At 53.9% G+C, this 22,077-nt stretch overlaps 1 protein-coding gene across 1 annotated transcript in view; it reads left to right on the top strand.

Annotated features, from left to right (window-relative positions):
• The first annotated feature begins 19,163 nt into the window (after window positions 1-19,163).
• Window positions 19,164-22,077, top strand: part of TRIOBP (TRIO and F-actin binding protein) — a 29,434-nt gene continuing 26,520 nt past the window's right edge. Inside the window, 2 exon segments of the mRNA XM_032139949.2 lie at window positions 19,164-19,216; window positions 19,218-19,323. Of these exon segments, the coding sequence (XP_031995840.1) occupies window positions 19,164-19,216; window positions 19,218-19,323 (159 nt within the window).

Raw genomic sequence — 22,077 nt, 5'->3', positions numbered from 1 at the left:
GCCTGGGGGTGGGGTCAGCCAGGTGGGCTGGGGAGGAGGCTTGGCAGCAGGACAGGTGAAGGGTTAGGGTGCCAAAAGAAAGTGTTCCAATCCCCCTGGCTTGCCATTTACCAGCTGTGTGACCTTGGGCAAATTGCTCCGTTTCTCTTTTTCTGCATATTAGTAGTTTTCTATTTTTTGTGTGTGTGGTTAAGTGATGTCATGCACAGCCCAGTGGTTAACAGCAAGTCAGGAGGGCTGAGTCCAAATCCTGGGTCAAAGCCACATGTCAACTCGTGTGATCTGATATAGTGAGTTAACCTACCTGAGCCTCAGTTTCCTCATCTGTAATGGAGGGGAATATGAGCATATTTATTCAAATAAGAGTGAACTGTCTTTTTCTTTTTTCTTTTTTTTTTTTTCTTTTTTGAGGCGGAGTTTTGTTCTTGTTGCCCAGGCTGGAGTGCAATGGTGCGATCTTGGCTCACTGCAACCTCCACCTTCCGGGTTCAAGCGATTCTCCTGCCTCAGCCTCCTGAGTAGCTGGGATTACAGGGGCCCGCCAGCAGGCCCGGCTAATTTTTTTGTATTTTTAGTAGAGACGGGGTTTCGCCATATTGGCCAGGCTAGTCTCGAACTCCTGACCTCAAGTGATCCACCCACCTCGGCCTCGCAAAGTGCTAGGATTACAGGAGTGAGCCACCGTGCCCAGCCAAAATGAGAGGGAACTCTCAAACCCTTTGATCCAGACTCACGGGTTTTTTTTTTCTTCCGTGAATGAGGGAGAAGAAAGTACCCATGATTTTTTTCCTGCCTTGGCAAAGAAAACTCATGGGTCCCTATGCATTTCAGAAAACAGTTATGTCAATTTAAAATGTATGGCCAGGGCCTGGGCATGGTGGCTCAAGCCTGTAATCCCAGCACTTTGGGAGGCCGAGGTGGGAGGATCACGAGGTCAGGAGATCGACACCAGCCTGGCTAACACGGTGAAACCCTGTCTCTACTAAAAATACAAAAAATTAGCTGGGCTTGGTGGCAGGCACCTGTAGTCCCAGCAACTCAGGAGGCTGAGGCAGGAGAATTGCTTGAACCCGGGAGGCGGAGCTTGCAGTGAGCCGAGATCGTACCACTGCACTCCAGCCTAGGCGACAGAGCGAGACTCCATCTAAAAAATAAAGTAAAATAAAAATGTATGGCCAGAGCTACCTATTTTAAGAAAGAAAGCTCACAGAATTACGGATTTTTAGCAGTCAAACATCCTGGGACACCTGAAGTCCAGGTGTCTTTCGAGTCTCCTTGGTCAGCAGCACTGGCCCCCTGGAAGGGGAGCATTTCCTCCTAATCCGGCTGAGGTTTTTCTCCCCAGAAGTTCCAGCCCTCGAGTTTTCAAGAATCAGAGCTAGAATTCCATTAGTTAGGGTCAAGAGAACAACAGCAACAAAAAGCAGTCTGGAAGTCTCAAAACTTTCCGTGTATATAATTCAACGAATTTTTAGTATATTTACCAAGTTGTCCAACCATTGCCACAATCTAACTTTAGAACATTTCCATCACCCTAAAGGGTATGGAATATTTTGTATCTAAAATTCCTCTTTGCTGCTCCTTGGGAAAGTTTTCTCCTAGATTTGAATCTGCATGAGAAACCTTATCAATCTTGGCTGGGTGCAGTGGCTCCCTCCTGTAATCCCAGCACCGGAGCTTGCAGTGAGCCAAGATTGTGCCACTGCACTCCAGCCTGGGCGACAGAGCGAGACTCCATCTCAAATAAAAAAAAAAAAAAAAAGAAAAAAGAAAAAATTAGCTGGGCGTAGTGGCACATGCCTGTAGTCCCAGCTACTCAGGAGGCTGAGGCAGCAGTATTGCCTGAATTTGGGAGGTGGAGTTTGCAGTGAGCTGAGATTGCGTCATTGCACTCCAGGCTGGGCAACAAGAGTGAAACTCCATCTCAAAAAAAGAAAAAAAAGAAAGTTTATCTCTTGTTCTTCAAATTTCCTTTTCCAGTAAGCTTGATCATTTAGTATGCAGATGACAACTGTGTGGTCTCCAGCATTAGTATAATTCTTTCTTTGGCCTTAAAAACAAAAACCCAGAGCAGTTTTAGGTTCACAGCAAAATTGAGCAGAAAGTGCAGAGTTCCCTGCACAGCCTCTCCCACTACCAATATCCTGTACTAGACAGGTATGCTTGTTTCCAGCTCCTGGCCTCAAGGGATCCTCCTTTCTTGGCCTCTCAAAGTGCTGGTGAGCCACTGTACTGGGCAGTAGGGTGATACATTTGTTACAATCCATGAACCTACACTGACAAATCACCCAAAGTTTAGGGTTCACTCTTGGTGATGTACAGCCTATAGGCTTGAATAAATGTATAATGACAAGTATCCACCATTGTAACATCATGGAGTAGTTTCACCCTGAAAGTCTCCGGTGTCTTTAACTTTTTTGTTGTTGTTTGGAGACAGAGTCTCGCTTTGTCGCCCAGGCTGGAGTGCAGTGGTGCAATCTTGGCTCACTGCAACCTCTGCCTTCCGGGTTCAAGCAATTCTCCTGCCTCAGCCTCCTGAGTAGCTGGGACTACAGGCACACGCCGCCACATGTGACTAATTTTTTTGTATTTTTAGTAGCGACAGGGTTTCACCCTGTTGCCCAGGCTGGTCTTGAACTCCTGAGCTCAGGCAATCTGCCCACCTCGGCCTCCCAAAGTGCTGGGATTACAGGCGTGAGCCACCGTGCCTGGCCTGACCTTTTTTTTTTGAAACAGGGTCTTGCTCTGTCACCCAGCAGGAGTGCAGTGGCGTGATCATGGCTCACTGCGGCCTCAAACTGCCAGGCTGAAGCAATTCTCTCACCTCAGCCTCCTCAATAGCTGGGACTACAGGCGTGTATCACTATGCCCAGCTAATTTTTCTGTGTTTTGTAGACATGGGGTCTCACTTTGTTGCCCAGGTTGGTCTCAAACTCCTGGCCTCGAGCAATGCTCCCACCTTGGCCTCCCAAAGTGTCTTTGACCTTTTCATGATTACTATTTCTGGTCTAATGTCAATTTTCCTAACTTTGTCTTAACTAATAACTCAGCAGGGACATTAAGGTCTTTAAGCCAAAGTTAATTAATTTTCTTTCCTTTTTTCCAGGATAATTTCAGAGAGATAAGGTGTTTATATTAATAATAGAAACGAGAAATATGTTTACACTTTTATTAACCATTTGTTTTTATACGATCACTCCTATACATTTAATTCTACTCTCTTTGAAATAACTTATTTACCTTTTAGGGAAGTTTTCATAATTTTACTGAATAATTAAATTTTTTCCTCTTATCTGGCACCTTTTCCAAGTAGAAAAGCATTCATTCTCTGAATATGGAAAAGTTTAAAACTATGTAGTGTGTGTGTAAGGGACAGACTGGAGCTTATGAGCGGGTGGCTGTAGGAGTGTGCTTTTATTTTCTCCTATTTCCTCATCGATATGTATTTATTGAGCATCTACTCTGTCCAAGCATTGTCCCAAGTCTGGAAAATTTTTCTTAAAAGGTTATCACATCAAAGCATTGGGAGTTTTGGCTTGATCTTAATTTTTTTTTCCTTAGATGCCTTTGGCATCTCTTAGAGTCATGTAGCATTCTGTGGTCATTTGAATTCAAAACCCAGCCTTCACTGGATTTGCTAGACTTGATGGCTTTGCTCCTTTGATTCTCTCTGGAGGTCGAAGAGCCCATCTAAGCTTCCGAAGGAAACATGTTTCCTTTGTCATGCTTGGTGCGGCCACACCAACCCTCGGGAATAGGTGGCCCCGAGGAGACGCTGTTGCTTCAGCATCGGACAAGCCGGGTCTCTGTTGGGGTTTCAGAATCTTCTTGAGTCCCTCGCTCTTTTCTCTCAATTCTACATGGGGGAAAAAAGGAAGGCGAGTTCTCAGGAGGAATGCTCATCAAACAAGCTGGAGTTCATATGGAAAATGCATCCGTCTGGAAGAGAACACACAAGTGCCTTGCTTCCCTGCACCGGGTGTTTCCACTATTGTCCTCCCCATCCTCCCCATTAGGGAGGAACAGCCCACTGGGTCGTGTTTGGGCTCTTGCTTCATTGAGGCTCCTGTACCCCAGTTCGGGGGACAGTTCACTCTAAGGCCTTCAGCTCTCACAGAGTAAGGAAACGTACTCACCTCAAATTAGATTACAAATTGGCTGGGTGCAGTGGCTCACGCCTGTAATGCCAAGACTTTGGGAGGTCGAGGCAGGTGGATCACCTGAGGTCAGGAGTTTGAAATGAGACCAGCCTGGCCAACATGGTGAAACCCCGTCTCTACTAAAAATATAAAAATTAGCTGGGCATGGTGGTGGACACCTGTAATCCCAGCTGCTCAGGAGGCTGAGGCAGGAAAATCGCTTGAAACCAGAAGGCGGAGGTTGCAGTGAGCTGAGATTGCACCACTGCACTCCAGCCTGGGTGACAGAGCAAGACTCCATCTCAAAAAAAAAAAAGAAAGGTTACAAACAGCCTGCCCAGGGAGCTCTCAAGCTCAGAAACACTTCCTCCAGGGAACTTTGGTTCCTCTCTGAACCAGCTGCCAATAACTGCTAACAACTAAAATTACTGTGCTCTGATTCCAATGACATTGGCAAAAGACATGAAACAACAAAAACTCCAACCCCATACTTTTTTTTTGAGACAGGGTCTTGCTCTTTCGCCCAGGCTGGAATGCAGTGGTGTGATCATGGCTCACTGCAGCCTCAACCTCCCAGGCTGAAGCGATCCTCCCACCTCAGCCTCCCAAGTAGCTGGGACTACAGCCACGTACCACCATGCCCGGCTCATTTAAATTTTTTTTTTTTTCCTAGAACAAGGTCTCATTCTGTTACCAGGGCTGTCTCAAACTCCTCGACTCAAGTGATCCTCCGACCTCAGCCTTCCCAAGTGCTGGAATTACAGGTGTAAAGACACTGTACCTGGCCTCCCAACCCCATTTTTTTTTTTTTTGAGACAGGGTCTCACTATGTCGCCCAGGCTGGTGTGCAGTGGCACGATCTCGGTTCACTGCAACCTCCACCTCCTGGGGTCAAGCGATCCTCCTGCCTCAGCCTCCTGAGTAGCTGGGATTACAGGCACATGCCACCACGCCTGGCTAAGTTTTACATTTTTAGTAGAGATTGGGTTTTACTATGTTGACCAGGCTAGTCTTGAACTCCTGACCTCAAGTGATCCACCGACCTCAGCCTCCCAAAGTGCTGGGATTAGAGGCATGAACCACCACACCTGGGCTAATTTTTGTATTTTTAGAGACTGGGTTTCACTATGTTGTCCAGGCTGGTCTTGAACTCCTGAGCTCAAGCCATCCGCCTGCCTCAGCCTCCCAAAGTTCTGAGATTACAGGCGTGACCCACTGCGCCCTGCCCAATCCCATACTTTTGAAGGTGTCGTTCCAGCATGGTTCCTCAGGCACAGGCCCACCACAGACGGCAGGGCCTACGGAGGCCTGAGCAGAGTTTCCTCATACTTCCCTTTTTGCTGCCTCACTCTGGGTCCACCACAGGGTGGCCTTTTTCAGGCTTCTCTTCCTGGTTCAGTTCATCCACCAAAGACACGGCTCCATTTGCTAACTGAGACCCAACCAAAATAAACATTCATGGAGCGGTTGGGTCTTTTGTTGTGACCCCTTAGGTAGAGGAAGGGAGAGATATGCCCAGGTTCTGTTTGCTGTTTCTACCTATCAATAGAGATACTACGTTAAACATTAACAGCCATGCCTCCCAGCTAGTAAGGGAGACAACTAACTGGAACTAGACTTTTTACACAAGTTAGAGATGATCTTCATCAGATGTGTCAATAACGCCTGAAGCCCAGTGTCTTAGAAATGACATTTGCCCAGGGCCAGGCGTGGTGGCTCATGCCTGTAATCCCAGCTACTTGGGAGGTTAAGGCAGAGAATCACTTGAACCCGGGAGACGGAAGTTACAGTGAGCTGAGATTGCGCCATTGCACTCCAGCCTGGGTGACAGAGTGAGACTCCATCTCAAAAAAAAAAAAAGACATTTGCTTGGACAGTTCATGTTGGCCTCTCTGGAGTTGTCAGGGAGAATGTTTCTTCTGATCTTGCTCAGAGCTCTTTTGCCAACAGCTAGGATGGCCTGGAGTTTTCAAGGCTAAGCGCTGGGATTCGGTTGGTTAACAGTGATGGGAGGGAAAAAGGAAAAGAAATCCAAAATTTACAATATGGACAGGAAGAGGCAGAAAGAATGGAACACGGGGGCACACAGCAGTCTGGCTGTGTCATCCCACCTCGTGGGCTGTGATCATGATGTAAGTGCTTCACCCCGGAACATAAGAAGCGCTCAATAAATGCTTTGTCATTATGATTATGTGTGCCCAGTGCCTGGTACACAGTAGGTGCTCAATAAATCTTAATTCCCGCAAAGACCAGTCTAACCTTTGTCTGGGGGTGGCTGGTGGGCTGCTGGTGGGGTGGTGGTTAGTCATAGGAAGTACTGGATGAGACAGGAGAGGGCCATGGCCAGGGCCAGATCCCCCTCCCCACCCAACCGCGTCTACTCCCCACTTTTCTCGTCATGTTCACAAGAGCCTCATGAGGCAGAATAGAGCAGTGTTAGCCATCCCCATTTTTCAGAAGGGGAAACTGAGGCCCTGAGAATCATCCTCACTTAGGGCCCTTCAACCAGCTTGCAGTGGGTCCCTGGCTGTCCCACATCTCCTCCTGTTGGAGGTGGGAGCAGAGGGGCTGGGGTGCTGGGAGTGGGACAGTCCCTCAGAGGAGTGGCTGCATTTGCTCATAGGAAGTCCGAGGCAGCGGGGGCCTTCCAGGCCCAGGACGAGGGACGGTCACAGCAGCCCAGCCAAGGCCAGAGCCAACTTCTCCGAAGACAGTCCAGCCCTGCCCCCAGCAGGCAGGTGAGCACTGCCAGCTGTCTGGGGCCCCGCACCCCAAGGGGCGGCCACTGCCTCTTCCCTCCCGCTAGAAGCCAGGCAGGTGGCTTGGACAGGAAGGTCCTCTATGAAAGGGTTGGAGTCCAATCATAGGGATCCAGCTCTCCCCTCTCCCCAAGGGCCAGCAGTTCTTGGCAAAATGCGCAAGACCCCACATTAATCCTTTGAAGATAGCCCCTGTCCCATGCTATCTATCCCCTTCCTTTACTAAGTCTGCTGTCTTTTTTTTTTTTGAGATGGAGTCTTGCTCTGTTTCCCAGGCTGGAGTGCAGTGGGGCAATATTGGCTCACTGCAACCTCTGCCTCCCAGGTTCAAGAGATTCTCCTACCTCAGCCTCCCAAATAGCTGGGATTACAGGCGCGTGCCACCACACCCAGCTAATTTTCGTACTTTTAGTAGAGACAGAGTTTCACCACGTTGGCCAGGCTGGTCACTCCCGACCTCAAGTGATCCGCCCACCTTGGCCTCCCAGGGTGCTGGGATTACAGGCGTGAGCCACTGTGCCTGGCTGATACTGCTGTCTTGAGCAGATTTCAGGGAAAGCCTTGAAGCAAGAATCTGGCTCTAAGGGCCCTCTCTTTCAGGGTGATTTGTATCTTTAACCAAACCCAGAGGGCTAGGCCCACCTCAGTGGAATGGGGTATTGGTGGTGGAGTTTCTGGCACCTGATAGCCCAAGTTGGAATCAGTATCTTTGAGAGGGGTGAGCAGGTCTTTGCAGATCTTTTTCTGGAACTGAGGAAAGCGGGTGAAAGGGAGGAGCTGACCCCCAAGGAGTGGGGCAGGGACCCTGCATGCTTTTTGGCCTGCTTTGATCCAGGCTGCTGTGTGGACACAGCCTTGATTCTCTGGGGGCCTAAGAAAGGCAGAGCCGGCTGCCAGGTCCCCAGAGAGAGAGCCTCACCCACCCCCTCACCTCATTCCCAGGTGACCAAGCTCCCTGCCAAACAGGCAGAACTGACTCGGCGGAGCCAAGCAGAGCCCCCTCATCCTCGGAGTCCTGAGAAGAGACCTGAGGGAGACCGGCGGCTCCAGGGGTCCCCGCCACCCCCCAGGACATCAGCCAGGACCCCTGAGAGGGAGCTGCGGACACAGAGACCTCTGGAGAGTGGCCAAGCAGGCCCAAAACAGCCTCTGGGGGCGTGGCAGAGTCAGGAGGAACCGCCAGGGTCCCAGGGCCTTCATAGACACCTGGAGAGGAGCCAGGAGGGAGGCCTGGGCCCTGGGGGCTGGTGGGGATGTGGAGAGCCCAGCCTGGGGGCAGCCAAAGCCCCGGAGGGAACATCGGGGGGCACTCCCAGGGAGTACAGGGAGAGCTGGGGGCAGCCAGAGGCCTGGGAGGAGAAGCCCACTCATGAGCTCCCCAGAGAACTAGGGAAGAGAAGCCCACTCACGAGCCCACCTGAGAACTGGGGAGGCCCCGAAGAGTCCTCACAATCCTGGCACCCTGGGACACCCACTGCTGTGGGCTGGGGGGCAGAGGGAGTGTGTCCATACCCGCATGGCTCTGAGAGGCGACCCGAGCTTGACTGGAGGGATCTGCTTGGCCTTCTCAGGGTACCAGGAGAGGGGGCCTGGGCCCGTCTCCCCAGCCTGGACTGGGAGGGCCTCTTGGAGCTCCTGCAGGCCAGGCTGCCCCACAAGGATCCAGCTGGACACAGGGATGACCCAGCCAGGGCTTTAGGGCCAGAGCTGGGTCCCCCAGGCACAAAGGATGTTCCTGAGCAGGGGTCACACAGCCAGCCAGAAGGCTGGGCCGAGGCCACCCCAGTCAATGGACACAGCCCTGCACTGCAGTCCCAGAGCCCGGTCCAGCTGCCCAGACCTGCCTGCACCTCCACCCAGTGGCCAAAGATCAAAGTGACAAGAGGACCAGCGACCACAACTCTGGCAGGCCTGGAGCAGATGGGCCCCCTGGGGAGCAGGAGCCCTGCGGAGGGCCCCAGCTTGCCAGAGCTGCAGGTAAGGAGGTTTCCACCCTCCCAAGGGTAGCCAGAAATTCAGCCCCACCCAGCCAAGTCTCCTTGGAAAAGCCTCCCCTTTGAGTAGCCTAAGCTCCTGCATCCCCCTCCAGGCTCAGACCTCAGCCTCCCTGCTAACCACAACCCATCCTGATCACCAAACTGGCCCAACAATGATGATGAGCAACACAGTTTTAAGCGTTTATGGGCCAAGCCCTGATCTGAATGTTTGATGTGTGCTTTTCCCATTTAGTCTCCTTAGCAACCAGGTGAGAAATACACTATTTATTTACAGATAAGGAAACATGTGCAGGGTAAAGCCACTTGCTGGTGGGGCATGGGCGAAACCCAGGTCTGCTCAGTGCAAACCACACTGAGGCCTCAAGCAAGATGCTCTGGCCAGGGCCTGCTCCCCTCCTGGCTCCACCATACCTGGTTTATGTTGTGTCTGGTGGCACACACCTGACCCCACCTGGGACTGTAGCTAGTGTGGTCATGCCCCTTCCCCTGGTGGTACTCGGGTTCCTGAGTCCAGGACAGCCTCGCTTACCCTCTCTGGCCCCTACAGCTCCTCTCAGACACAGAGAAGAGAGTGCATCAATGCTCACTGGGTTCAGCTAGCTGCCAAGACAGGCTGCTTAAATGAGGGTCGTGTGCAAAGTTGGCCCAGCGCCGGGCACACAGTAGGTGTTCACCCTTCCCCTGCTTCACTGATACTTGGTGCTGCCTTGAAGCCCAGAACATTCTTCATCTGAAGATGGTGGGCAGGGAGGCTCCTGGAGGCCAGAATCCTGCACACTGGCGATAGCTCATCGGGAGGACAGCATGTGGTTTTGAACACCAACCTCTCTCCTTCTGTAAGATGGACCAACTACTTCTCTGATGGGCAGCACTGGGGTGCCGTGGCGGTTCCTGCTTGTTTCTCCAAAGCCTCCTCATCTCCTAGATGCAAAGTCCGACGCCACCTCCCCCAGGATGAGCAGGGCTTCCAGGAATCAGGGTGCACCCCATGCTGGGCCCAGGGCCTTGCCATATGTGCCTCAAGTGGATAGGAGGCAGCTGCCACTTGACAGATGGGGAAACTGAGGCTCAGACTCCTTAGGCATTTGCTGGGGGTCACACATGCATAGGTTGTGAGAAATGAGATCAAAGCATCCACTCCAAAGTTTGTGCTTTTATTTTTATTTATTTTTTTTTGAGACGGAGTTTCGCTCTTGTTGCCCAGGCTGCAGTGCAATCGCACAATCTCAGCTCACTGCAACGTCCGCCCCCTGGGTTCAAGCTATTCTCCTGCCTCAGCCTCCCGAGTAGCTGGGATTACAGGCATGTGCCACCATGCCCGGCTAATTTTGTGTTTTTAGTAGAGATGGGGTTTCTCCATGTTGGTCAGGCTGGTCTTGAACTCCTGACTTCAGGTGATCTGTCCACCTTGGCCTCCCAAAGTGCTGGGATTACAGGTGCAAGCCACCATGCCCAGCCTAAGTTTGTGCTTTTAACCACCACGTCACAAAGCTCCTGAGCCCGTGGGAGGACTGGAGAATCCTCTCCCCTGTATTTCCCTGTGGCTTTGATGAGTTGACCCTCTGATCAACTCAGTGCGTGGACATCAGAGAAGTAGGGATAAGTCAGCTTGTCCTGCCCTCAGGTTGCTGTCAGGCTTGTTGGGAAGGCACACAGACAGCTCAAGGAGGACACGGTGCTGTGTCCCGGGGCATGCTGGGTGCTGCAGGCCGGCCAGGTCAAGAAGGAAGTTAGAAAGATTCTTCAGTTTCATGGTGAAGCTCAGGGTTCTCAGGAGGCTGGGAGATGGTGACTGGGAAGGGATGGGAGCACCATGTGCTGAAAGGCATTTCACAGATGACAAAATGAGGAACCACCAGGTCCTGCTGGGGCTCCAGCTGCTCCTCTCTATGAAAATCCTTGGCTTGGCACGGCTGGGTGCGGTGGCTCACACCTGTAATCCCAGCACTTTGGGAGGCTGAGGCGGGCAAATCACGAGGTGAGGAGATCGACACCAGCCTGGCTAACACGGTGGAACCCCATCTCTACTAAAAATACAAAAAATTAGCTGGGTGTGGTGGCGGGCGCCTGTAGTCCCAGCTACTTGGGAGGCTAAGACAGGAGAATGGTGTGAACCCAGGAGGTGAAGGTTGCAGTGAGCCGAGATCACGCCACTGTACTCCAGCCTGGGTGACAGAGCGAGACTCCGTCTCAAAAAAAAAGAAAATCCTTGGCATGGCACTCAAGGCTGGCTTCCCTTCCTTCCTTCCACTCCGGATTTGCCTCATTGGTGCTGAGCTGGCTGCAGGGCCTGTGAGCACATATCCCTGCCTTTGCACATGCTCTTCCCTTCCCTGTTCAGCCACCTGTTCATTGTTGAAGTCTTAGGTCAGGCTCCCTGTCCTGAGAAGCCCTTCCCTGAACAGTCACTCCTAGTAATGGTCCCCTTCTGGGCTTGGCAGTTTTGCTTCCATTTGTCCATGTAACATCCATCTAATGGGGTTGTCATTTCCCCATAAGCTCCACAGAGGCAGGACCTCTACCTGCTTTATCTCTGTAACTCTAGCTGTGGCCCAGGGCCTGACATAAAGGAGGGGACAGCTCAGTGGATGCATGCAAGATGGAGGACAGAGGGGTCAGTGGGTGGACAATGGATGAATGGAGGGTGAATGTGTGAACAGGTGATGGATCAATGATGCATGTTGAATGAATAATAGACACTTTTGGATGGATGACAGATGGGTGATGATGGATGGATAGCTGGGTGATGAATATATGGTGATGGTGGATATATGATGGATGTTGCTTAGGTGATGGATGGATGAACATTGGGTGTAATATGGATGGATAGATGTGGCATGGATGGATGAATGTCGGATAATAGATGGTGGACAGATGTTGGAGATATGGGTAGATGGATGATGGATGGAGAGAGGGATATATAGGTATTGGGTAAATGGATACGTGATGGATCAATGGAGGGTCGATATATGAATGGGTGATAGACAATGGATGATGGATACATGAGAGGGCGAGTCATGTGATAAGACACTGGATGGCTGGATGGATACATGGATCTACTGATGCTGGACGTTAGATGGGTGTTGCATGGACAGATGATAGAATGGATGGATGAGGTGGACAGATACATGCACCCTGGAGAATAAGTTGGGCTAAGCTGCGTTCTTTTTTTAATCTCCAGTTCCAACCAGAGGAGCCTGAGGAGTCAGAACCAAGCAGAGGCCAAGACCCCCTGACTGACCAGAAGCAGGCAGACTCGGTAGTTGGGTCATGGGCATGGGTACATATGGTGGGGAAGGGAGGGGGAAGCAGGTTGGAGATGGGCTTCGTTCCTCAGAAGAGCCCTAGAATCATCCAGACCAAAGTTGGCATTGCCGTGGGGTCATCTGTGTGCATGGTGGGGCCTTAAGAAGAGGGGCTCTGCAGGAGCCACCTTCTGGCTTGGGGACCTGGGTAGGTGGGTGATCCTGGGGTCAGAACCCTAGGCCATGCTTCTCATTTGCTGGGACTGAAAGGGTCAATGTCTTTCCCTGGGCAAATGATGGTTTGGCCCCAGTGGACTCTGAGGGAAGAGATCCTTCCGGTTTGAAAGGGCCAGGCCAGGCTGAAAGAGCAGGGCTTCCAGGAGCAGGAGTCAGAGAGCTGAGGATGTGCCCAGTCAGCCAGGCCTGGAGGGTCTCCAGGGTCCTGGAGGCGGGAGAGATATGTGCGGGGGTGGGACCCACAGATGCTGCTCTGAGGCCTGGCTGCAGCTGGTGAGCACAGCTCTGCCTGCCCCTCCCCGTGACCTGCCAAACAGACTGTTCTCGTCACCCTCAGCCTCCAGAGAGGTGAGATCAGAGTTGAGGGCCGTGGGGCAGTGGGAGGTGGGGGAGGCGGAGACAGACTGTTTGGGGCTGTGTTTTCCGGTCCTCCTCTTCCCCCTGCTGCCTCCTGAAGAGCCAGGGGTGGCAGGGAGCGTCCATTGGGCAGCATGGAGCCTCCAAGTAGGGCCCTGCTGTGAGTCAAAGCTGGGGGAATTCTGCCCAAACCCTCACTGTGAGTTGAGGAAATGGAGGCAGAGGAGTCTTCGCAGGTTACACAGTCAGTGGCTAGCTGGACTGGGACTAGAACCCAGGGCCCAGGAACCACCCAGCGCTCTCTCTGCACCTCCACCCCACACCCATGCTGCCCCTGTCCCTGCCCTGATTTCTTGCGTGGCTTCGAACGGCAGTGCTGTAACTTCGAGCGGTTCAGTCTTCCCATCTGTGGAACGGGAGGGGACAGGGGATGCTGGTCGCTAAAGGCGCTGCCAGCCCTCCCAGGGGCTCCGACAACTTTGCTCTTCCTCTTTCTGGGTTATTTCTTCATATCCTGGAGCCAGAGTAGTGAACAAGGCGGAAACAGCAATGCAGGAGTGCCCCTCTAGTCTCCATGAAACAGGCCCGGCCCATCAACGTTGAAAATATCTCAATCTACCCCCACCCCTAGGCAGCCTTTCCTGGTCAGAACTGATAACCACCTCATTCATGCATTCATTCACACACACTTAGTGAGCACCTTCTGTATACCCGGGTGTTGGTCACAGGTGAGTCGGAGCGCCATCAAAGAGTTCAGTCTAGTGAGATAGTTGCATGCCTGTGTTCAGGACTGTGATGGGGAATGTGGTAGCAGGGTCGGGGGCACCCCTACCCCCAAAGCCCTCCTGGACCTGTGCTTTGATGCTTCAAGTTCCGCTTCCAAAGAGTCTGCAGATTCCAGAGCGAGGACCCCGGGCTCTCTCCTACCTTCCCAGTAACCTGCTATGTGTGACTTTGGACAAATGCCTCTGCTTCACGGGGGCCTTGGTTTCCCTAATGAGGACGACTCCAACGCGGGAGCATTTGGGGGCTCTGCTAGGAGTGTCTGTAGAAGTCCACAACTCATTCCCTTCGCTTAAGCTGGGGTCACAAACCTAACACCCTGAAGGCCAGGCAGGTAACAACGGTGAGAAGGTGAGGGGAGGCACCGAGGGCACTTGTGTGACTCCTCGGTTCCAGATAGCTGTTGCCACGGGGAAGACGGGCCCAGAGTTTCCACATCTTTTGATATTTCAAGAAACACTGGAGACATGTATTTATATGTGAAAACTCTAACCTAATGTGAAATACTCTGAAAACACTATGTGGGCAGAAACATACCTGTGGTCTGCACCCCCTCCAGTTGGCGCCCGTGGTTTGACTTTAGGGTGATGACGTGCACACCTTCAAAGGTGCTGAGCCCTGGGAGCCTTGTCAGTCAAACACGATATAGTGTGAACAAGTTAACTAGCTCTTGTCTCGGCAGTTCTGGGAGGAGAGAAAGATGGGAACCCTGGGGCTCCATGGCGGGGGGCACCACAGAATGGGCAGGGGAGGCTGAAGCCAGGGATGCCCCCATCCTGCCAAAGGGACCTGGGGCCAACACTGGACCCTGTTTGACAGGCAGACAAGAGGCCAGCAGAGGGCAAGGCTGGGAGCCCGCTCAAGGGCCGACTGGTGACCTCATGGCGGATGCCCGGGGACCGGCCCACGCTGTTCAATCCGTTCCTGCTGTCTCTGGGGGTCCTCAGGTGGCGAAGGGTAGGCTGGCTCCAGTGGGGACTGGAGGGGTGAGGGTGGATAGAGACGGGGATGGGAGGGAGGAGGGGATTGTTAAGCAAAGGAGAGAGAGTGGGGGCTGAGGAGGAGGCACCTGGGGCCATCGCATGACAGGAGAGGTTGGAGCAGAGCTCTTAAGCTCATCCTGGTCTTAGCAATCGAGTGGGTTTCCCACTTCCGGGGCAGGCTTGGGGGCTGCTTTCAGCTTTTGGAGTGAGGGGTGATGGAATAATCTACACAGCTGAAAGCTTCCAATCAGCAGCCTCTCACCAGCCCTGGGCCAAGGGGGAGCCAGGTATGGGGGAAGGGAAGGCGGGCTTATAAGTGGCTCTGGGATTGCAAAGTGTGTCTCAGACCTGGGCCTGAGCCAGTTTCACAAACATCTGGTGTTACGTAACCCATCCCCTGCCCAGAGAGGCCTGGAAACACTCAAGCCTCTGGCTGGGTTTTCCACAAGGGCAGGGAGCTGAGACCTGCTCCCTCCCACCCCCTTCACAGCACGACAGAAGGGGCCTGGCCATCTCCAGCAGCCACAGCCTGGCTCATGGGGTCTCTTCTCTCGGTGAGAGGCTGACTCTCTTACTCACCGCTGTTGGCTCTGAGTCCAGCACTAGGCTGGGCACCTCAGAGACAGTGTGCCCATTTTACAGATGAAGGGACTGAGGCCCACGGAGGTGAGCTGACTTGCCTGAGGTCGCACAACTTGGGGTATAAATGAGCGGATTTTCCTCATTCTCAGATGAGAGAAGGGCTGCAGCCAAACTCACTGAGCCTCGGTTGCCACATCTGTCTATTAGGAAAAAGTCTGTGGAGACAGGGCTGCAGAGACGGCTCAGGGAGATCAGGATGCATGGAGGTTGCGGGGCTGTTGTCGAAACACTAACTTTCCCATCCACTTCAGAATTTCCTTTTTTTAAAAATTAAGACAGAGTCTCGCTCTATTGCCCAGGCTGGAGTGCAGTGGCACCATCTCTACTCACTGCAACCTCTGCCTCCCGGGTCCAAGTGATTCTCCTGTATTTTTAGTACAGACGGGGTTTCACCATGTTGGCCAGGCTGGTCTTGAACTCCCGACCTCAGGTAATCCGCCCACCTCGACCTCCCAAAGTGCTAGGATTATTGGTGTGAGCCACCACGCCAGGCCTTTTTTTTTTTTTTAATTAAGATAGAGTCTCGTTCTATTCCCCAGACTCACATCTGGCTAATTTTTGTATTTTTAGTAGAGACGGGGTTTCACCACGTTGGTTGGCCAGGCTGGTTTCCAACTCCTGACTTCAAGTGATCCGCCCGCCCCGGCCTCCCGAAGTGCTGGGATTACAGGCGTGAGTCACCCAGCCGAGCCCAGAATTTCCTTTCGCTGCTCTTTGCGGTTAAGGCACCGAGGGTGAGCAGGCAAGCATGGTTATCTGAGTAGCGTGGTACCTTTAAGCCATGGGCAGTAATTACCTTGTCTAACTAAAGGTCACTAACACACAGCACATGTGGCAGGAGGGGGCAGGTAAGTCCTTGGTAGAGCGAAGGAGCGAAGCGGGGAAAGCACTCTGGGGTAACGATGCTGGTGATGCTAACCAGCACTTATTGTGCACCTACTACATGCCCAGCTCTGTGTTCACTGTGTGGCGCCACCTAATTGCGTTTGATCCACATTCCTAGGCGCAGTTAGACTCATACTGTCCATTTTACAGATGACGAAGGTGAGGTTAGCTACAGTGGTTCTCTCATGTGGGAGTAAGGGAAATGAAGAGCTAGGGATGGAACTGCCAGCAGGGCCTCCCAGTTACACAGAGCAGATTTAAACTTCTCTTGGGCTGAAGCAGTGAAATTAGCCCAAGGCCAAGAGCCACAAAGCCTGGCTTGGCCCCTAACTTGTGTGCCCTTCTCTGAGCCTTACCTTATCATTCTCGGTAGAGTAACGGTTTGAGACTGGATAACCTCAAAGTTTGGTAGCTCTGGTCTTTGCCAGTTTAATAACTCACCCCTGGGTCCCTGAGGCTGTGCCGTCTCTGACCTGCCAGGATGAGTTGTGGTTCCTTCGTCGGTGCATTCATTCATTCGACCCGTGCTTATGGAGGATGTACTGTGGACCTAAGCCCTAGGCTGGCTTCCAAGATGTAGACAAAAAACATTCCAGCCCTGGCCACTGGAGCACAGCTAGGTGAGGACACTGACATATAACTGATGAGAACAGTGTGGTCACCACTTTAGTGGGGAAATGTACAGATGTAGGGAGCACTGGGCCAGCAGTTCCTAAGTCTGCTGGGGACACTTTGGCTTCCTTTGGCCTGAGACTTGAAGGAAGAAATTTTCCAGGCCAACAGGCATTGGGAAGGGGAAGGAGGGAGAGGGAAGGGGAGAAAGAGAATCAGTGTGTGTGAGTGTGTGTGTGTGTGTGCGCGCGTGCACTGGAGTATAGAAGACAGGAAGAGAAGTGTTCCAGGCACAGCAGAGAACAGTCAGGCGGTAGAAGGACCTGTCTTATCCTGGGAATTCCTAGTAGTCCAGTGTTGTGTATCTTTTTTTTGTTTGTTTGTTTTTCCTGAGATGGAGTCTCGCTCTGTCGTCCAGGCTGGAGTGCAGTGGCGTGATCTTCACTCACCACAACCTCCGCCTCCCAGGTTCCAGCGATTCTCCTGCCTCAGCCTCCCAAGTAGCTGGGATCACAGCCATGTGCCACCACGCCTGGCTAATTTTTTGTATTTTTACCAGAGACGGGGTTTCACCATGTTGGCCAGCCTAGTCTCGAACTCCTGACCTCAGATGATCCACCCACCTCGGCCTCCCAAAGTGCTGAGATTACAGGCTTAAGCCACCGCGCCCGGCCTCCAGTGTTGGTATCTCTATTTACTTATTGTATTTTGCAAAATTGACCAAAGTATGTGTCTCTCCAGCCTGTCAAATGTGAATCTGGAAGGCCAGGATGACAGGCAGGAGCCAGGTTGTGATGGTTCCTGACTGCCTAGAACAGGAATGTAGCACTGATCTGTCAGCATTGGTGATGTGTGGAAGAACTCTGAGCAGGGAAGTGGTCTGGTCACTGTGTTGAGGGTACCAGGGGAAGTTGCAGGGGCCAGAAAAGCCTGGAGGAGGCTGGTGTTGTTAGGTGCCCAGGGCACTGGGCCAGGACCCTGGTGGTAGGTAAGGTCTCCTGCGTGTTCATTCACTCTCCCAAGGACTGACTGCCTGAGTGAGGTGCAAGGGTAGGGTGAGAAAACTCAGCCTGGGGTGCCAGAAGGCCAGTTTCTAGAGTTAGATGGACTTAACCTTGGCCTCATTCCTCATGGTGGAGAGACTCCCGGCAGCAAATGCTGGGAAAGAACTTCAGCTCCCTGGGCCTCCATTTCTTTATCTGCAAAATGGGAACAGTAATTATAAAAGCAATACTTTTTTTTTTTTTTGAGAGGGAGTCTCGCTCTGTCTCCCAAGGTGGAGTGCAGTGGCACGATCTCTGCTCACTGTAACCTCTGCCTCCTGGGTTCAAGCGATTCTCCTGCCTCAGCCTTTCATATAGCTGGATTACAGGCATCTGACACCACGCCCGGCTAATTTTTGTATTTTTAGTAGAGACGGGGTTTCACCATGTTGGCCAGGCTGCTCTTGAACTCCTGATCTCAATGATCCACCCACCTCAGACTCCCAAAGTGTTGGGATTACAGGCATGAACCACCGCGCCCGGCAAGAGCATTAATTTTTGAACCCCAAATCAAGATGGTAGAATAACTGAAATGGCAATTGTTCCAAGCTTCCCTGCCTCCTAGCCTAAGGATAGCTAATGATAAAGAGGTTGTCCTAGGTGCCTTACTTGAATTAACACTTAATCCTTCCAGCAACCAACAGCATTACCCCATTTTACGGAGAGTGAAATTGAGCACCGAGAGGTACCTTGCTTAAGGTAACACTAGGTTGGAATCCCTGTGCCACACGAACTTCTTACTGCATTTAGCAACCAATTCCACTACCGTCCCTCCTCACCTGCAGGAAAAGAGCATCTAACAAACGGCCCAGGGTTCTGGGAACCTGAGCAACGGGTGCACGCCCACACCTGAAAAACCCCAAACCAAAAAAGACCCATTTGTGAGGAGTGGGCATTTGGGAAAGGCCCTGCCATCCAATAATTCATTTTGTGTCCAGCTTACTAGCTAGGAATTCCGCCTCCTCCTGTGTGACCTCGGGCAAATCGGCTCACCCCTCTGAGCCTCTGTTTTCTCATTAGCAAAATGAGACCTCCCTGGCGAGTGGGACCCGCTGAGTCGTTAGTACTGGGTGCTTTGCCCCGCTCCCCGCCAAATCAGGGCGCCGAGCCCTAGCGGACCCATAGCTCCGGGGCCGGGTCGGGAAGCGCAGCCTGGGCGAGTCGTGCCACGCCCGGCCGCCCGCATCCTCCGCCCCCGCGCCATTGCCGGAGTCACCTGCACCCTGGGCCCTTCCTTCCTCCCAGCGCGCCCGCGGCCCGGGCCCGCCCGCCACCGCCCTCCCCTCCCTGCGGCCCCATCCGCCAGCCCCACCGTCCCGCCGCCCTCGCGCGCCCGTCCCGTCGCGGCAGGTCCCGCCCCCGACCCGTCCCGCGCTCCCATTGGCCCGCCGCGGCCCCCGCCGCTGTTTGTCTCGGCTTCCCCGCCACCCATTGGCCCGCTCGGGTCCTCCCAGGAAGTTTGAAAAAAAAAAAAAAGTTTTATGGGCGGATGGAAGGGGCCGGGGCAGAGTCGGGGAAGGGAAGGGCCGGAGGCGCGGCGGCGGCGGCGGCGGCGGCGTCCCCGCGCCGCGGAGCCCGGCGCGAGAGCCGCGTCCACCTTCCTGCCTCCTGCTCCCGCCGCCCTGGGGCGCCGCCATGACGGTGAGTGTCCCCGTCGGCCGCCTGCGCCCCAGGCCGGGAGGAGGGCGACGACCCGAGGCAGAGCCCAGCCTCTCCCCTCCGGGGCAGCCCCCTCCTCATTTCCCGAAGGCGAGAGGAGGGCTGGGCCGGAAGACGAGGCCACCTCCGAAGCGCTTTCGGCCAGACCGGCCTCACCCTTCCCGCAGGCTCATCCTCGCCTTCCCTCGCCCACTCGCCCCCGGGAGCCCAGGCGACCCCGAGGGGACGGAACGACCCGTCCCGGGCGCCCCCTCCTCACACTTGCGGCACCAGTCACGGGTGGATTCGGGGCGACCCTTTCCCACCTCCCCTCCAGCCCCCTAGGCGAAGACCCGATTCCCCAAGGCGGCCAGGGGCCCCAGGGAGGAGCGGAGGTGCGCCTGGGCTGGGGAGGGGCGCTCCTGGGCGCGGATGGGTCGCGCTGACCCGGGCCTGGGCAGGCTGGCCCTCTGTGTGGCCGCTGGCCCGAGGTCGGGTGGGCGAGAAGTGGCCGGACCGCCCCACCCACAGTCCGGGAGCCAGTCCCCGGACCTCTGAAGCAGCGGGATAACCACGTCCTCCTGGGCTTGCACTTTGCAGCGGTCGTGGGGCCTTGGGACAAGCCTGCGAGTCTGGGTAGGGGGCACGATGGCAGGGGTTTGCCTTTCTCATGGGGGTGAGCTGTACCCAAGCCCCATCAATTACCTGTGCCATAGTTAGAATATTGAGCCTCACAGCTGGGTTCGCTGGACTCCCCACTTCACAGCCGGATAAACTGAGGCTTGGGGAGGGGCGCTGGTGAGTTGCCCGAGGTCACCCCAAGTATAAGGGAAGGAGTAGCTCCTTTCCCGGTCCTTCTGGCCCACTGACCGTGATGTTCGGGAAGGGAGGGGTGGGGCTGCTTTTGGTTTCTGGCTAGTGCTTCAGGGAGGCTCTGACAGCCCAGTGGCCCTCCTGGGGGAGGATAAGCAGGGTGTGTGTGTGCACAGGCGCCAGTAGTCCTCTTTCAGGGGAGTGGAGACCCTGCGGAGGAGTGGGCTGGGCTGCTGGGGGGCGTGGCACGCCTAGCCCCTGCCCTGTGAGTGTGATGGCCAGACCGCCTTGCCTGGACTTCCTCGGCCTCCTCCTGGACATCCTGCCACCTCCCTGCTGGCCCTTCCTGTCGTCAGCAGCCTCCCCTTCCCTGTCAGGAGCAGAAGGGATGTGGGGGGAGGAGCTGAGTCAGTGTCCTGGGGCCAGGAGGAGAGCGGTTGCCTTGCCCACCGGGTGCCTGCCCAGCCCTCAGCCGGGTGCTTTCACGTTACCAGATTTGATCCTTGAAGGTTGGTAGTAACATCGTAATCAAACAGATGAGGAAACCAAGATGTGGCGAGGTGAAGTGTCATGCCCCAGGTAACTCAGTGAGTCCCAGGCTGAGCCAGAATTTGTATCCAGGTGCGTTCCCGCTTTCTTTCACAGTTGCCTGTCCTGGGGACAGCACGTGCTGAGCAAGGGTAAGGCTGCCGGAAGCAGCGTGTAGGGTGCTTGGAAGAGGTACAGCACATCCCTGCTGGTGGCAGGAGCCTTCCCAAGGGAGGTGTCCTCCTGTGATTATAGGGCCTTGTCAGGCGGAGATGGACTAGTGAGGAGACAGCAGTGTGGACAGAAGCGGGTGGTCGTGTTTGAGAAGCAGCAAGAGCATGGGGAAGGGGTCTGGGGAGGAGGGCCTCACTGCTAGGGCTTGGTCAGAGGCAATAGGGAGCCATGAAAGGTTTTAGAGCAGAGGAGGCTATGATCACCATTAATAGTGTTCATTGAGTTCATCCTGTCTGCCATGCAGACCTCAGCCTGCTCTCAGCTGGTGCTCCTCCTGTACCCGCCTCACACCCTCCTCCCCTGGCCCCCGTGCCCTGAATCAGGGATCCATATAGAACAAGTGGCACAAGTGTGTGAATGTGTGAGGCTCCAGGACTTCAGGGAGTCAGGATTCTCTTCTACCCCTTTTGCCTTTGCCTGAGTGCAGCTTTGCTCCTGGAGCAGCCTTCCCCCTCGCCTGCTGGGCATCAAGTTATATTTGGTCCCTTGTTTACTGTCTCTTTCCTACAGTCCACCAGGGCAGGGGCCACAGCTCTTGGTCACAGCTAATTTCCTGGCCTAGAACAGTGCCTGATGCTTTAAAAAAAAAAAATTTCTGCGGACACTCCCTGAGCCCCCATCTGTGCTGGGTCCTGGCAGGTAAACAGTGTGTGCCCCTGACTGTGAGTTGCATCTAGTCTAGCCTGTGAAGTATAAGTAAAGGGCCTCAAGATAGTCATGGATGCAACAGAGGCCTCTGAGAGGGGCCGTGGGAGGGCAGGACAGGGGCGGCTGGTGCGGTGAGTGGCATGAACTGTGAAGGGACCTCAGAGGTGGCCATTAAGCTGAGTCTTAAGGCCTGAGTAGGGGCTTGCCTGGTCACCAGAGGAGGAGGAAGCCTAGTATTTCAGGCCAAGGACATGGCACATATGAAGGGCCTGGAGTCCTGGTGTGTTGTGAGCAGCAAGGAATATGCAGTGATATAAACACGGGCCCCTCAGCAAGGGGAGGCCAGGCTGGAAGAGTGTGATGAGGCTTCCCTGCCATCCTGAGGCAGCTGGACTTTGTTTTACAGCCACCTGGAGACCGAGTGTAGTCTCTTATGTGTGCCTGTAATCCCAGCGTTTTGGGAGGCTGAGGTGGATGGATCCCTTGAGGTCAGGAGTTCGAGGCCAGCCTGGCCAGCATGGTGAAATCGCGTCT

Source organism: Hylobates moloch, unplaced genomic scaffold (genome assembly GCF_009828535.3).
Source record: "Hylobates moloch isolate HMO894 unplaced genomic scaffold, HMol_V3 SCAFFOLD_19, whole genome shotgun sequence".
NCBI lineage: Eukaryota > Metazoa > Chordata > Mammalia > Primates > Hylobatidae > Hylobates > Hylobates moloch.
Note: the sequence above shows the minus strand (reverse complement) of the source record. Positions and strands in the feature narration are given on the sequence as shown.